Genomic DNA, 15184 nt, shown 5'->3' with positions numbered 1-15184 from the left:
ACACTGGCATCCATAAAACCTGAAAACCTCAGTTGTAACTCCATTTTAATAACAAGGCTATGTTTCCTGGAAAAAAGCAGGAACTCAGCACTGTTCTAAATAAATACCCATTTCTACCCAAATTACACACAACGAAAAGGCTAAAATGCTCTCCTTAAGTTAAATAACTCTGAAATCAAGGTTTACAAGTGTAACTAAAATTTCCACACCCTGGAGGGATATCACTGTGCTCAGAGGTGACACACTATTTTTAGGACTATGACACGAGCTGCATTACTACTAGCACACTTTGATCGAATTTTCAGTTAAACTTTTGCCACTCACATCTAGTACAACTGGTGCTCTAAATGCTCAGCAACGTTATGAGCCAGTTCCCCCAAGGTTTTTGTTTGAGAAAAGCTTCAGTTAAAGTTTCAGCATGGAATATACATACTCTTCAATCTTCATTTGCTAGGAGAAAAATCACCTCTCTTTAATCTCTAGTTACATGCCTCTATTATGACCTATTCTAAACTTATCTCCTGGCATAACAAACGGAATCTCACTAAATGCATAGATAGATATTGGACACCTTGTTTCCACTTTGAGCTCAGTATGGAAGGTAACACTTACCCCTAGTAGTATGACATTAAATCTAGAGTAAGTTTTGTATTTCCATTCCAGGTTTTACTTCCTCACACCCCTTTCTCTCCACCTACCCGTCACCCAGAGAATAGCAGAGACCTATCTCTCTTGCTCCATAGCCCATTCCAACAGCTGAGCCACAGGAGGGTACAGCATTGCACAGATGAAAGGGGAACAGCGTGTAACAAACCTGCTAGCTAACAGAAAACCCATTTTCGAGCATGCTGTTTTATTAAAGAAATCCAGAGAAACAAAACCCACAATGCTCATGGCACCTAAAGCAGCTATTCAAAGAAACCTATTCCCTAAAAAATATGATGTAATTGTGTACTAAAGAACTACACATACTACTCCCAGTCCCAACATATTCTTACTCAAAAACCTCCGACTTAGTAAATAGCTTGAATAGCTATTAACTTAATCACCAATTTAAAATTTTTGATAAAAGTATACAAGATTTTATAGTCACTAAGTATATAACTTGCACTGCTGATACAGATCACTTAAATTTTGAAGAAAAAAAAAAAAAGTAAAACACTTACCACAGTGGGGTTACCACTGCTGATCAACTGGCTGACTTCATGAAAAATGCTTTTGCAGTCAATTGATTTGTCTAATGATCCCCGTTTCACTATCACCGCTACTGCTAAGAGAATCTGCTCCCGAACATACTTCTGAAGGCTGTAAACAACATAGCAAAAAAAATTTGCAAATAATTCTGAACATAAACTCTCAATAAAATTTTAAACACATTTATTTTTCAAACATTTTGTGTGAATTCATAAGGGAAAGCTGACAGCTCTACAGAAGTCAACTAAGTGTTAAGAATGGAAGATAAATTATTGTTGAAATGATCTTCTGCTGCTACTGTGGGAAACAAAAGGATAACCCAGACTTTATGCAAAATCCCAGATGTTCAGAGGTATGTTTTCTATACTTACTTAGGCCTTTGTAAGACATAGGTTAGAAGGAATGTTCGCAGTGACTCAATGCTAGTTTTTTCCAAGAGAATCCATTCTCTTACAACTGCTTCCATTATTGCTGTAGCAGCTTGAAAAAGGACATAGTCCACTTTACTAGTTTCTGTGGGGAAAAACAAAGGAAACTTGAGCATCAGTAGACGAATACATATGTAGCGTCTATGCACTTCCAACAAAAAAATTAATGGATTTTACTATTATGTATTATTAAATGGAATTTTGTCACTATGAAAACAAAGAATTCACAACTCAAAAGGGGGAAAAAATAATCAATAACCTAATTATCAAATTGTCTGGTATTAATAAAGTATATTAAAAGGGGAAGAAAAGTTGGCTGCTCAAGGAGACTGGCCAAAGATCAGGAATAAGAATGCTAACACAACTGTGGAACAAAAAAAAGATTATATATTTAATCCCAATACATTAAGATATGACTAATTTGACAGGCATGCCAGAACTGGAGTCCTCTATCATTTGTGTGCTTGCCTTTAGAACCAACAGTGCATAACATTACATATATTTTATGGATGGTAATGAGGAGCAAGTCCACTTACACCTGAAGATGACATCTGTGTTTAATTATCAAAGCAAAAGTTTTACATACTGGTGTATTCAAGGTTTTCTGCATCATGTTCAAGCTTCCATATTTATCTCAAGGTAATCAAAATATAACTTCCAATCACAGCGTAGGAATAATTAGCCCTTATTATCTGAATATCTAATTGCTTTGTATATAGATGCACTAAAGAAAGTAGAAAAAGATGTTACATAGAAAGGTAACAGTTTCTCTGACTATGAAGTATGATTTAAAGAGAAACCCCAGAATCTGAATTTAATTTATATGATGATAGAATGCTACAAAGACTTTTTTTTTGTTCTTTTCCTTTTAAATTTTTTAATTTAGAAAGAACAGGTAGCATATCAGTAGCATGTTTTCCACAGAGCTCAGAATGTGTTGAAACACAGAAAGAACATTCAAAAAGGGTGTAGCTACATGGTGGCAACAGCATAAAATACGAAGTGGTGAAATAAAATTCCCAAACAAGAAGTGGAGTTTGAGCTATGGCGAGCAACTTGCAAGGACTAGGAAAAACTTGGTTTGTTTAAAAAAACCTTGGTCACAAGATGATGGGCTTTAAATGACTACAAAACAGACCTTTTTTCCCTGATTATAAACATACAAGTTTATAATACACATTTCCTTTATATGCAAGTTCTATATTCAAGATAATGGCTAATTTGCTTAAATATTAAGTAATTTAATCAGCCTTCAAATCTAAACCCTACACAGCTACACACAAATCAAAATAAACCACCTTGAAATCTACTTAGCTTAATTTGGAAAAACTAAGGAACCACTTAATTGAAGATTAATGTGTATGTCTAACACACATAAAAATGAGCCAAATTATTCCTGCATGGGATTTTAGTTCTGACATTTCTTAACTGCTGGATCTTTGGCTTTTCAAACTGTACAAAGCTCACATAAAAAAAGAATGCTATTAAGAAAAGGAAAGGATGGAATTTCTCCTTTGCATCAAGTACCACAGGTACACAGCTGCAATCCTTAACAGCACAGACCTCCAGCATGCAGTGTGAGCTTGTAACTAGTCCAAGTACCCTTATCCTCTACATGAAGTTGCTAAAGAAAGGCAGGACAAGTTTTGCCAGCTTTTAACAGCTATAAGCTTATAGCAGAAGAACGTAAGAGCCTCATGCTTCTTGGGTTGAACTCCAGGTTTTTAAACAAACTGAATGGTAGTGACTGTTCCCCTTTTTCTTTACACTCATTTCCATTGCCCTCCCTGTATCACTCATACACCTTTCCTTCCACAAACCCAATCAACATCCTTGCTATCTTTCTCTACCTCCATTCAAGCTCCTGTCATGACCATTTTTTCTTCCTGTTTCTTTTTAAAGCAATCTATTCTTATGCTCTGGTTGCTGCCCATCCTTACCGGCAAACATTCCTTCAGTACACTTCAGCTCTTTCATTCTTCATTACAAACAGCTTGTGTCCCTTCCCTGGTTCCTGATTTTATAATCCCTGTGCCTCCCTTCTCAAATCCCAAGGCTTAACTAGCTGTTCTTTCTGTCCAGACGGTACAAACATTTACTCAAGAAGCACAAAGTTTTTGGGAAAAGTCTCTCAGTTCCAGGTCTCAGCATCACAATTACCTACGCTGCCAGGAAAAACCTGCCCCATGCGGTCCCAGAGGAAACCTGAATCTATTAAATCCATTTAGGAACTTGGCTGCATGTAGTTACATCGTACAGCTTTAGAGCTGCCAGAAATAAAATCAAGAAGGGCACCAATAAGCTTCACCCTCCACCAAAAAGCACCCCTCATCAAAATCAAAACTGATGTTCATATTCTAGGCTGCAGAAGAACAGCACCATGCCAGTTATCAAAACAGCCACAGCTACATCCTTAACTTCATTTATTAGAACTTACCCAAAATGTGTTTGCAAACAGCAAATGGTGATTTTGATTTTCTAAATGATAAGAATATGTGCTCAGCATGTTGGCGTTGCTCATTATTGACCATGGAAGGTGGTGCCTGAAAGAAAAAAAAAAAGTTATTCAAGCACTAAAACCCCATCCTGATTGTAAATATATATGAACAATGTCATGAACTTACAGATATTTGCCTTGTTAAACATCAAACCCAAGTATCTCTTGGTAAAACTGCCTGCTCTTTCTCTGTCATGGCCTCTTCTTATATACCACTGTATTTATATCGTGTGCACTTAAGTGTGAATACTGAGACTTCAGGCAGAGAGTGAATAAATGTTAAGTATTGTGTTCCTAATAATGCTTCTGATGAAAAATAAAAAGGAGATCTAAATTCAACCCCCTCCTTTTTCTACTCAAAAAATATCACTGCACACCACTAAACGCTACTACACACACTCAGCTACAGAAATAAAGCACTATTTTTGTTTTAGTTCTAAATTTGTTTTAAAATACTGAATTGTACAATAAATTCAAGGGATTAAAAAATGACTACGGATACGGTCTAAAATAAAGTATTGGCAGTAACATAGTACCCTCTAGTGTTTAACGTTAGAAGTGACATCCTAACGACTGAGCAAAGGCTCTGATTGAAGAGAGCAGTCAACCCATTTGAGGATGGCCACCGCCACAGCCCCTTATATACCCAGCCCCTTACATCACGGGCACCTTGGCTGCTCAGGTAACACCTGCTGCTCCACTGCTGCTTAAAACCAGCTCCATGGTAGTTTCTATCTGAAAATCAACAACAGGTAAAGCATGAAACTAGCACAGCAACCTGGACTACTGTGAGGTGGGGTATCACCTATGGAGCACAGATGAGACCTAACCACCAGTGTTACACCCTCACCTCATCAAGCAACCCCCAAGATCCCCTACCGCTACCCCAACAAGGTAAAACCAACCCTGCAAAAATGCCAGCAGCTCACACCACCACACTGCTCTCCACTTTTGCCACTAATATTCTCCGATATCTGATATCTGGGTTTTATCTGAACAAGCACATGGCACAAAATACTCTTACAAAGGACTGATACTGCAAGGCAGCATAGGCTGAACTGATGCACCTTTGAGAAAGGAACGTGCACATGTAGAAAGATTGCATACAAACTGCAGAGCCGGGTCAAGGTGACAATGTAGGTTATTGAACTTGAGCTGAACTTCCAAACTCCAAATTCCAGTCCTGACCCTAGCAATTTGCAGAGAATGTGTGCGTATCACATATCTTTTGGGTTTGATTTATATCCACTGCTTTGGGAATAAAAGCACAAAGAGCTTAGCATAAAGACCAAGATTTTAACTTAAGTGAAATATTTTCCAGTAAATAAAACATATCAAAACAGATGTAATTCTTTCATCCTTGACAAAAGACAAGATGACGAAAGATTCAAATATGAGCAAATAACACTACAGATTTAAAACTCAATAATTTGAGTAAATGAAGCAAGGAAAAGCAGGCTGCTGATCCTTGGATCAAAGGGGTCCTAACAAACAGCTGTGCTCCTTCTTATGCAGCAAATTTCTGACTCTCACAAACTCTCCTGTGCAGGTACCACGAATGCCTGTGAAGGGAGTAAAATAAGTAGCAGAGGAAGGTGGCTGCAAAAAAGCCTTGTGGATACAGAATAAGTGCTCTGTCCCTTCACAAACCTGCTCTGCTCTATAGCCACTTTGAGGATAGGATCTCCCTGGACAGTGATGTGAATGTATGCAGAACAGCTCTTACCAGCTCTGGGGATAAGATCACAGTGTTTGTCCATGTCCCCTTCTGGGCAGGCAGCAGCTCATGTTAGGTTGCACACATGCATACGTGTAGACAGCCGCATGCCCTCAGTTCATGTCTGTCTTCCACGTGCTCAGAGCAGTGTCTCAAGTGCTAAGTCAGCTGGTTGCAGGCAGATGCATGCACAGAAAAGTTTTCAGATATCTGGGGTATTACGCACTGCTGAACAACCGACACAACAGTAAGCTCCATGGCAGCACCTTAGTCCTTCCAGGACACCGAGCTTCAGTGAACTCCAACCCAATGCAGAAATCTGAACTTTTTAAAGCAAATGTAAACTTCTAAAGAAACAGCCTTACCAAACTGGGGCATGTGACACATCTGTGATAAAACCTCAATGCTCCTGCATGCAGCCAGCCATCAGCAGGAGCTGTTCCTAACCACCCATGCTTTCAGCAATCTGAAGGACAGTACTTCTTGTGGACTGCAGCTACATTCACTGCAACAGAACCCACTGTACTGAATGCCAGGAGAATATTTGGAGCAGCTTATAAAAAATACAGGAATGACCTATGCAGCAGCAGCTTGACATGCACTTCAGTACTACTGCAAATAAACCAAACCAAACAAACAAGCAGTCCCTGCTTTTTTTGCCCCCATTGTATGGGCAAGTATTCATGCAAACACACGGAGAGCCAGACTGGGGAAGTGACCATGGAAAAGCATCCCACCAAAGGCAGGCTGTTTTCATCTCAATCGGTTCCCCAGTCTGGTTCACCATAAACCAGCACAGCGTAGGACATAATAGCTGGTGATTGGTGCTATTACCATTTAAAGTTCTTTTAATCTACAGCCTCTGTTGGTGTGCAATGCCATGGGAATACTCTGAAGTCTCAAGGAACACACAGCTTTAGCCAATTAAGTTTTGCAAGAACTTAGAATAAAATTTCTTGAGACAAGTGGCTTATTTTAGTAAGTTTCTGCTACTAAAAGGAGAGGTCCCACTCCTTTCTGGCTCTCTACTGCACAGTCTCATCACCTCCTTGCATTACCCCTTCTATCAATCAGCCCACAAAAAGACAAGGGGGGTGTGGGGGGATGACACGCCACAAAGGGAATGAACACTCTTTTTGTTACTTTAATAAGCATCAGGAAGTCAGACAAGTGCCAGAGCAACGATGGAGAGAAAAGGAGTGCAGTGACATTGCCCTTTCAGCAGTACAGACCTTGCAGCTCACAGCTCTGCAGTCCTGTGAAGCCTCACTAATCACAGCCACATCAGAAGGAATTCTTTGAGTGTGACAAAGCATTACATCTTGCAAGTCCGGGGTAATTTATAGTCACATTCTTAGAGCAAATCAGGGCTACCTGATCTTCAACTAATTTTGCCTTAACAAAGCATATTTGAGTTTGTCATATAGAGATTGTATTTATTTTCAGTGTTCTGTAATACTTAAGGGCATCTTCAGGAACAGCATCAGCAAACTCTAGCACCATTACAAAAAGACAGAATTCAAGATTAATGGGAAATATCCCCTTTATGCTTACAATAACTAGAAAAGAGACTTCCAACTTTACATTATTTTAACTCTTCTACTTTTCTGAAGGCTGATTACAGAAGGCCTTTCGCACCTTTGAAAAGCGCACAGCACATCATATTCCTGTAATAATTCTAAAAATCACGATAATTTAATAATGACTTATGTGCTTAAACTCAAAACTGTTCGGAGCGGAGAACTACAACAGGTAAGCTTTAAACCGTACTTTAAAACCACCAGAGGGAGCTTAAAGCCCAGAGTCTACTGCCTTCACCTCACCCAAACAGTAGTTACCCGTACACTGAAAATCCAGCAATTTAAGGCTCTAAGGAAGGCCCGGCACATACGTATTCTGTGTACTAATTTCCTATTACAAGGACCCTCGCTTAGGTGATCCCGAGTGCCCTGGAAGCCAGTGCCCAGCATCCCCTGGGCACAATAGGCTTAGAAACATACCTCAAGTACCCGTCATGCTTGGAAAGTCCCCTAAAAATACCTACACATTCACTGATTTCTTTCCAATTGTCTCCTTCAAACTCTTCTCTACAATCGATCTTACAGGGCATTAAAAAACAGTATGTTAATGACCAGTCTTTCCTTTCTGTACTGTCTGATGTTGCTGCTAACACCCATCTACTCTGTCTTACAAGTTAACTACAAAAAGTTCTCCAAGACAATGATCCTCTCCTGGTTTTAGCATAGCAAGATACTGCCCCGTAAGAATAGAGTCCGTACATAACACAGTATTATAGATAAAATTACATCCTTTCAGCTACAAAGGCTGTCTGGATACAGAACAGGAACAGCAACAGCAGTGCTTACTGATCAGATCCAGTAAAACTACTTGACTCCAATGGCAATTATTCACACAAGGGAAAGAGCAACTGAAAAAAAAGACTAGAAAATCTGGCAGACTAGCACTAACACTTTCAGGACCACTGGACTTATCTGAAAGCCTGGACAATTAATAAGAAACTAATGTAGCCCAATCCCTTTCCTGTCAACCAGTTTATAAAAAAACAGTCAAAAACCAAAAAAACCAACCAATACCATATTTTGTTCTGCTTCTGTTCATCTGCTATCACTAGTCTGAACAAAACAAAAAACACGAAAAAAATAAAAAGTGAGAAAAATTAAGGTAAGTTATTTGATGACAAAATTATTACAAAGCCAATAAGCATATGTCAGAAGATCTAAATCCTGCATGAGCTTACAGAAATCCTACAATTTCTCTTCAAGCCATCAACAGTAAATGAGGCGGGGGGGGGGGGGATATCTTTGAAAAGAGCACAAACTCTAAACTTCAGGAGGAACTAAGACCCTGTGAAGTGAAAAGTAGAAAACACCTTTAACATCTCACACATCTTCACAGTCAGAAAAGAGGGCTGAGAAAAAAAAAACCCAAGAGCTGGAGATTAAGGATCTCCATTATCATGGTAAACACACTGCTGAGTCCTCAGCAGTTAGCATCTTTCTAATATTTTGGGATACAGGCAGATAGACACAGTTTGAAGAAATGTTGGTACAGCTTAGCCAAACAGAAAAGCTGTCCAAATCATAGGTACAAACAGATTTTTCTGGTGCAGTGTAAGCGTGCTCCAGCTTTCTTTACGAAGATCGAATACACAAAGAATGACTACAGCTCCTTCTGTACATAAAGATCATTCTGCCAGGAGCAAGTCCCTTGATCTGCATCTGAGACACAGGCAAGCCTTTCGAAAGTTGGGCAGTGATCTTCAGTGGTAGAAAGACAGAGAGTAGGCTTTTATATCCTTGATTGGACTCTTAATAGTTTCCTTGCACAGACTCACATATCGCCCTGCATTTGGTTTTTCACTTTCTGTACATTAAATAAACCCCAACAGTAAAATCAGCCCACTCTCAGGAGATAACCTATCTCAGCTTACATGGGTGTTATAGCAATAAGACAATTCTTTTGGAAGGACAGAAACTGTCATGTAAAACTAATCCCAAGTCAGGTTTTGCCTTCTGTTTTGTTGACTGACTGGATACCAAGCAAAAATTAATTCCAAATCAAAAATAAGAGTAAGTATAGTTTATTATATTACAATGAAGGAAAATAGCATACAACATGATAAAAGGAAACTGTACTAGTTATTATGCACAATATGATAAAAGAGCAATAGAGGCAAAGCATGAAGTCATTACCACAAAGTGTTGTGGAGAGGCTAAGAAAAGGATACATCACCAATTACCACCTTAACGCTATCCAGGCCCACACTGTGGCTGGGAAGCCCCAATGCAGGTGGCACCAGGAGTCTCTCAGTAACTGAGAAAACCCCTATGCAATGCGTCCACCTGTAGGTGAGGCTTCTGGTGCAGTCCCAGAGCTCGCCCACCTTTATACTCAGTGGAAAATAAAAATAGTTCACGCATTTAGTGTATGTAAACTTTTAAGTTTAGGCTAAGTGCAGGCGTGTACTCTCTCATGATTTGTAAGGTTCACACACACCAGGGACATTGTCCAGATACCCAAGTGTGGTGGAGTTACCATCCTGACACAGCTGTGCACAGTATTTATTGTGTGGATGGTTCTGCTCACATCATGCTTGTCCAGGGGGCTCAGGACAAACACCACCTGCTCATTACAGTTGTCCTTGAGCTCCCTGTCCAAGTTAAACAATTCCTAATTAAAGACAAAGATTTTTTTCATAAGCAGCAATCAATTTAATAAATTTTCACCATACCTTCCTTGACTATTAGACCAGATATTTTACAAAAATCTAGTAACTTCCATGTAGTTACCTTTTCCTTCCAGTGTGGAACCTGATAAAAATAAAACTGGATTCACCTTTATCAGAAATAAAAGTTTCTCCTCAATGCGTTCGAGGTCAGCACAGCTCCTTTAAAAACTCCTTCTCCCCTTTCTTACCACTATGAGAATGTTACAAGAAGCTCCATCACCCCTCTTCCTACTAACAAAACAGGAGGTGCAACAACATTGTTTGTAAGAACTGTTTACCTCTGGCAATCTTAGTATAAGCGATCCACTGGTCTGAAAAATGCAGAAGTCACAAACACAGACTAACAATATTAAACCCTCCAAACAGCATGGGTTCCTCAACAGTCACAAGAGTACTGGTAGGATTTTAACTAGCTTTCCCACTCTTCCTGCCTGAAACCATCCTTGCGTCCCTGTAACCATTCTTTTGTACCATGGGAAGATAAAAGAAGAGCACCTGATACAGCAACATCATTTAACTCCCTAAGTTTATATATTGCTGCTTACTTTTTTCCTCTCCAAAATAACCCATCTTTGTTTTTTTCTTATATAACACAGATTTCTCATTTCTAACTTTGATCATCTTTTTTTCTGCTCCTCCCTTTGTGGTACACCATTAAAGTGTTATCATATTATTCACTGATGCTACAAGAAAGGACAGCACAACTGGTAACAATTAAAAGGCTAAAAATTTGGCATACATTACTTAGGCAGAAACTGATTAACACAAACAGATAATAGAAATAATTTAAAATCTTAATTCACAGTGACACTTAGAACAGGAAAGAGGCAGATATGAGAAAGGGTTAGACCAAATGTCACTTGGAAAATACACACATGACTAGGCAACATCTGGTGAAGGTACACATGGGAAAAATAAGGGGCTTCGGGTATTTGTTTTGTTTTAAATAGAAGTAGTAGTTAGATGCAGATGAAGGATATGAAGCTACACATACGTATTCAGAACCACACGCTTCGTACAAGCATTTCCTACCTCAGTAAAAATACATAATTATGAGTTGTCTATTGTCTTCATTGCTTGGCACCCTTCATCCTGACATGAGAAAGGTAGCAAACGGGTTGCAAACATCACATGCTCTCTTCATAAGACTGAAGTTGAAGTCACCGTGTATTTGCCAATAACAGGCTGAAGAAATTACACCATATTCATATTTGAAGTGGTGTCTGCTTTTTTAGCTCCTTCCCCTTATTTCTGGCAGCACTTTCTGCTTTAAAAAAAAAAGTATTCCCCCTCCTCCCAGGTAATTCTGTTTAGGCAGTTTCATGTTGATCGTACAAAATACAACATTTTTTGATCATATACTAGATGTGACGTTATTTTCTTAATGACAGAAGATGTCAGAGAATATTACTTATTGGTCACTTGTGGAGAGTAACAGTTTCTTACAATAAACAACTTCTAACATTCAAGAGACAAGATTATTGTTAAAATCAATAATGGAATAGTTTTTTATTTAAGTATGATTTAGTTAACCAGCCTGCACTGTTACCTATGCACCATACTTTTGCTAAGAAACATCCTGGCCATGATTGCGTATAAACATAATTAAGGATGGGATGAAGGGCTTTCATTCCTTGCAGTCAGAAAAAGCTGGCTAGAAACAAATCCTGATTTTTCATAGACTTGCTATGGCAAGAGAGCACTGAATACAACCAAGTTCAGCATCTTTCTACAATTACACTGGGGGAAATCTGCAAATTAGCACATCACAAAGAACAGTCACACACTCCTCCAGACTTTGCTGCTTAAGGGAACATAGAGTGCACCAGTGTGTTTTAAGCTGACGCCCACAGTATTCCCACCTACAAAAAAGGTCCCCTATGAACAGTACAGCCTAAACACTAGTAGGATTATGGAAATGCAAACATGCCTACTAAGAGAATTTTCTTGGGTTTTAAAAAAAGAAAAGATTAAATTGCTTGTACCTGCTACTACTAAAGCCAAGAAGGAACTATCTTGCCACAGGCAATGTTTATGCCTGCAAGTAAATTACTTTACAAACTTGACAAGGGTAGAAACAAAAACTTGAGATTTCTGCTCAAGCGTGTGACTTCATAAAAGTCACCACAAACTCTCCAAAATGAGCTTCCCTAAATATCTAGAAGAATCCTGCCTTCCCTGAAGTCAAGAGGTAAAACCAAAACTGTTCTGAACTCTGGTCGGTCTGTGGGCAGTTATCGGCTTATGAAAAACCAATTAAACATGTCAGTTGTTCTTCAGAAGGGTGTCTATAGACTCTGTGCTGCAGAGAGCCTGGAAGCCTAACAGAGACAAGAATAAGAAACCGAATCTCTGTCAATATACAAGGATAAGCAAAAGCCACCAGAAACTGCAATGGCACAGCTGGGTCTGGACCTTGCTGACAGCCACCATCAGGCAAGACACGCACAGAGAAGCGAGGAATAAAGGAAGCCCAGATGGCTTGCCAACATGTCCCAGCAGGCAGGGAAGCCAAGTAACAGTGAGGCATATGCAAAGGAGAAAGATCATGAGTGAACTCGAGAAGCATGTGCAGGGGAACATCATGTGATGGCGGTAATGTAGCTGAGAGGCATGGGCAAAAATAGAAGGAGAAAGAGGGGAAAAAAAGGGGGATAACAACCCCAAACATAAGGACAATAATTTTTAACTAGTGCACATACCGCATTTAGACAGCTAAATACATTATTCAATCCATGTAAGCAATTGTTATAGCTGCAGTGTACCTCAACAGTCAAAAGTAATGACATTTTTAACTTAATGTGCTCTTCTAAGATGCTCAAAACCCCCTTAAAAGAGATTTCTGTATCTTAAATAACAAAAAAGCCCCATAAGAAAATTATACCCCATCACAGTTCTGCTACATAGGTGAGTTATACAAAAGTATCAGATTCTTAGAATAAGATTTGAAGCTTCACTCTACCAAAGTCACGTCAAGCAATGTGCCCTGCAACTGCATTACCCTGACTTCTGTGGAGTCAAGCCATAATGGGTTTTTCATCCCAGTTTTACCAGTAACACTTTTCAAGTGTTTTAAGTAACATTTTTCCTACAGTATATCACAGCACACTCACTAACTGTCACTTGCCTTATTAAAATAGCTAATCAGAGAGACTAAATACAGTGAAGTCAGACACAGAGAACTGGACATTAGCCACACTTTTGTTCTTGGCTATTCACCCTTACTTCTCTAGCAGTTGCAGATACCCAACAACACAAGGATGTCTGACCCCCTCATCAAGCAGATGCCACCAGCAAACTATTCAAGCTACATGAAGATGCACAGCTCTGCAGCGATCAGCAACTGCTTCACAAGTGGATCAGACATTCCTGCCTCAGGCACCAGGCCAGAAGGCAGTTTAGACAACTGGTACAGACAGCAGCTTCTGCTGTCCAGTTCAGATCTGCTGTTAAAAAACTGCCAGAGCCTTGAATAATATCTAAGTTACTACAGAAAACCTAGCTAGCATAATAAACAATCTCAACTATGTTCCAGTTACTTCCTTTGCACTTGCCTTTTAGAGTAATCATTTAAATCTACAGCAGTAACTCATCTTCCAATTTAAGAGATACTCAAGACTATTTTTGAAGATTGGTAAGACGCAATAGATGGCTTCTGACCAGACATGCAGTAGAGACAACATGCTGGAGATTTAAGACTTCCTGAACAAAAAGTTAGGTTGTTTTTTTTTTTTTAAATCCTTTCCCAAAAGTAATTATTTGAATTATTTAAACCCCAGAGTGCCCAGTATTTTTCAGTATATATTTGGAACAAATGCGTGACTGCTGGAGGAATTACCTCCTACACATCTACGCCTACTGATCTACTCACAGTCTTGCTTTCATGCAGAGACTTAATGATAGGGGAAAAAAAACATTTTTTTTCTTCATATCAGATTTTGCTTTGTATTTTGGAACTGAAGTACTTTAAGTCTTTTACAAGTAAAACAGGAGATAAATTGTGGTTTGTCATAAGATCTATTATCAGTTTTGAAATGGTCTTTAAATATAAGATACTATATATATACATTAATTGACTAGAGAGCCAAAGTAAATCATTACCATCAATATCAAAATGTTTCTGAGATAAGACTTCCTCTCAAAGATAAGCAACAAGAACTGCTGAGATTTTACTTCTCTGCTAACAATGTGATCTTCAAATATGGATTATTATAGGTTCTCCACTGAAATTACCATTCATATACGTGCACAATACTTTTCAGATACATGATTTGTGGTAACCAGACTGCAGAGGAACTGCTTCCACTGTTCATGTCTGCTCCTTAGCATCCAAATAGGTACCCAACACCTGCTGCTTAAAGAAGAGTGGGTAGGACTTGAAAGGCAAAAGGGAGGATGGCAGAATGGAGTCTGTTCGAGGAAGCAGGACCATAGAAGAGGAAGAAAAAAGAATAAAGGATGATGAAGGTATAGCCCTCGGGTAGCTGTGGCAGGGCACTGACAAACAGATGTCTGTAGTTGGTCTATGTACCTATGTGAGCTGTTCATCCACTATCAGCTCTGACTGTTGTCAGTCTCCTCACAGGATTCATTTAGGACTTTCTTTTGACCACTGTGCTCATTACTCAACAAGAAAATCCACAAATTCAAGGAAACAATGTATTGACTCATGCCAACCTTCTGGAAGCATTAGGTGAACAGGATCAGCCCAGACCCCATCCACCCCATGGAGGATTGCTCCAACAGAACTTGGAGAAATGACTGAATTCTGCATGGGAAATTCTGCATATCCCAAGAGTTACAAGTTTAAACTTGTCATTGCTGGACCAAACTCACAGAGCCCCATATACAGTAATCACAAAAGCAGCACACAGAATTATCACAGACTTTACATACACTATAATCAAAATCTGGTTTTCTTTTAAAATCTTAATGCTTTCTTTATAATTTCTGCATCAAGAAATATGTTTCAAATTGGATTCAAGAAAATTCAGTGTAAACTTAAATAGTCTTTCAATTCTGTAAATTTAGATAATGAAAACCAGGATACAGTGTAACACAGCAGTGAAGGCAAAATGCTTTACACCTATTTGTTATTC

The 15184-nt window shown here is 39.0% G+C and overlaps 1 protein-coding gene across 1 annotated transcript in view; it reads right to left on the bottom strand.

Moving 5' to 3' along the window:
* Positions 1-15184, bottom strand: part of XPO4 (exportin 4) — a 76666-nt gene that overhangs the window by 47939 nt on the left and 13543 nt on the right. The window contains exons 2-4 of the mRNA XM_040583529.1: positions 4060-4165; positions 1566-1707; positions 1167-1305 (exon numbers count right to left, since the gene is read on the bottom strand). Of these exons, the coding sequence (XP_040439463.1) occupies positions 1167-1305; positions 1566-1707; positions 4060-4165 (387 nt within the window). The remainder of the gene's footprint in view (positions 1-1166; positions 1306-1565; positions 1708-4059; positions 4166-15184) is intronic.

The sequence above is a fragment of the Falco naumanni genome, chromosome 2 (genome assembly GCF_017639655.2).
Source record: "Falco naumanni isolate bFalNau1 chromosome 2, bFalNau1.pat, whole genome shotgun sequence".
NCBI classification, from domain to species: Eukaryota; Metazoa; Chordata; class Aves; order Falconiformes; family Falconidae; genus Falco; species Falco naumanni.
This window is presented reverse-complemented; position numbering and strand designations above follow the sequence as displayed.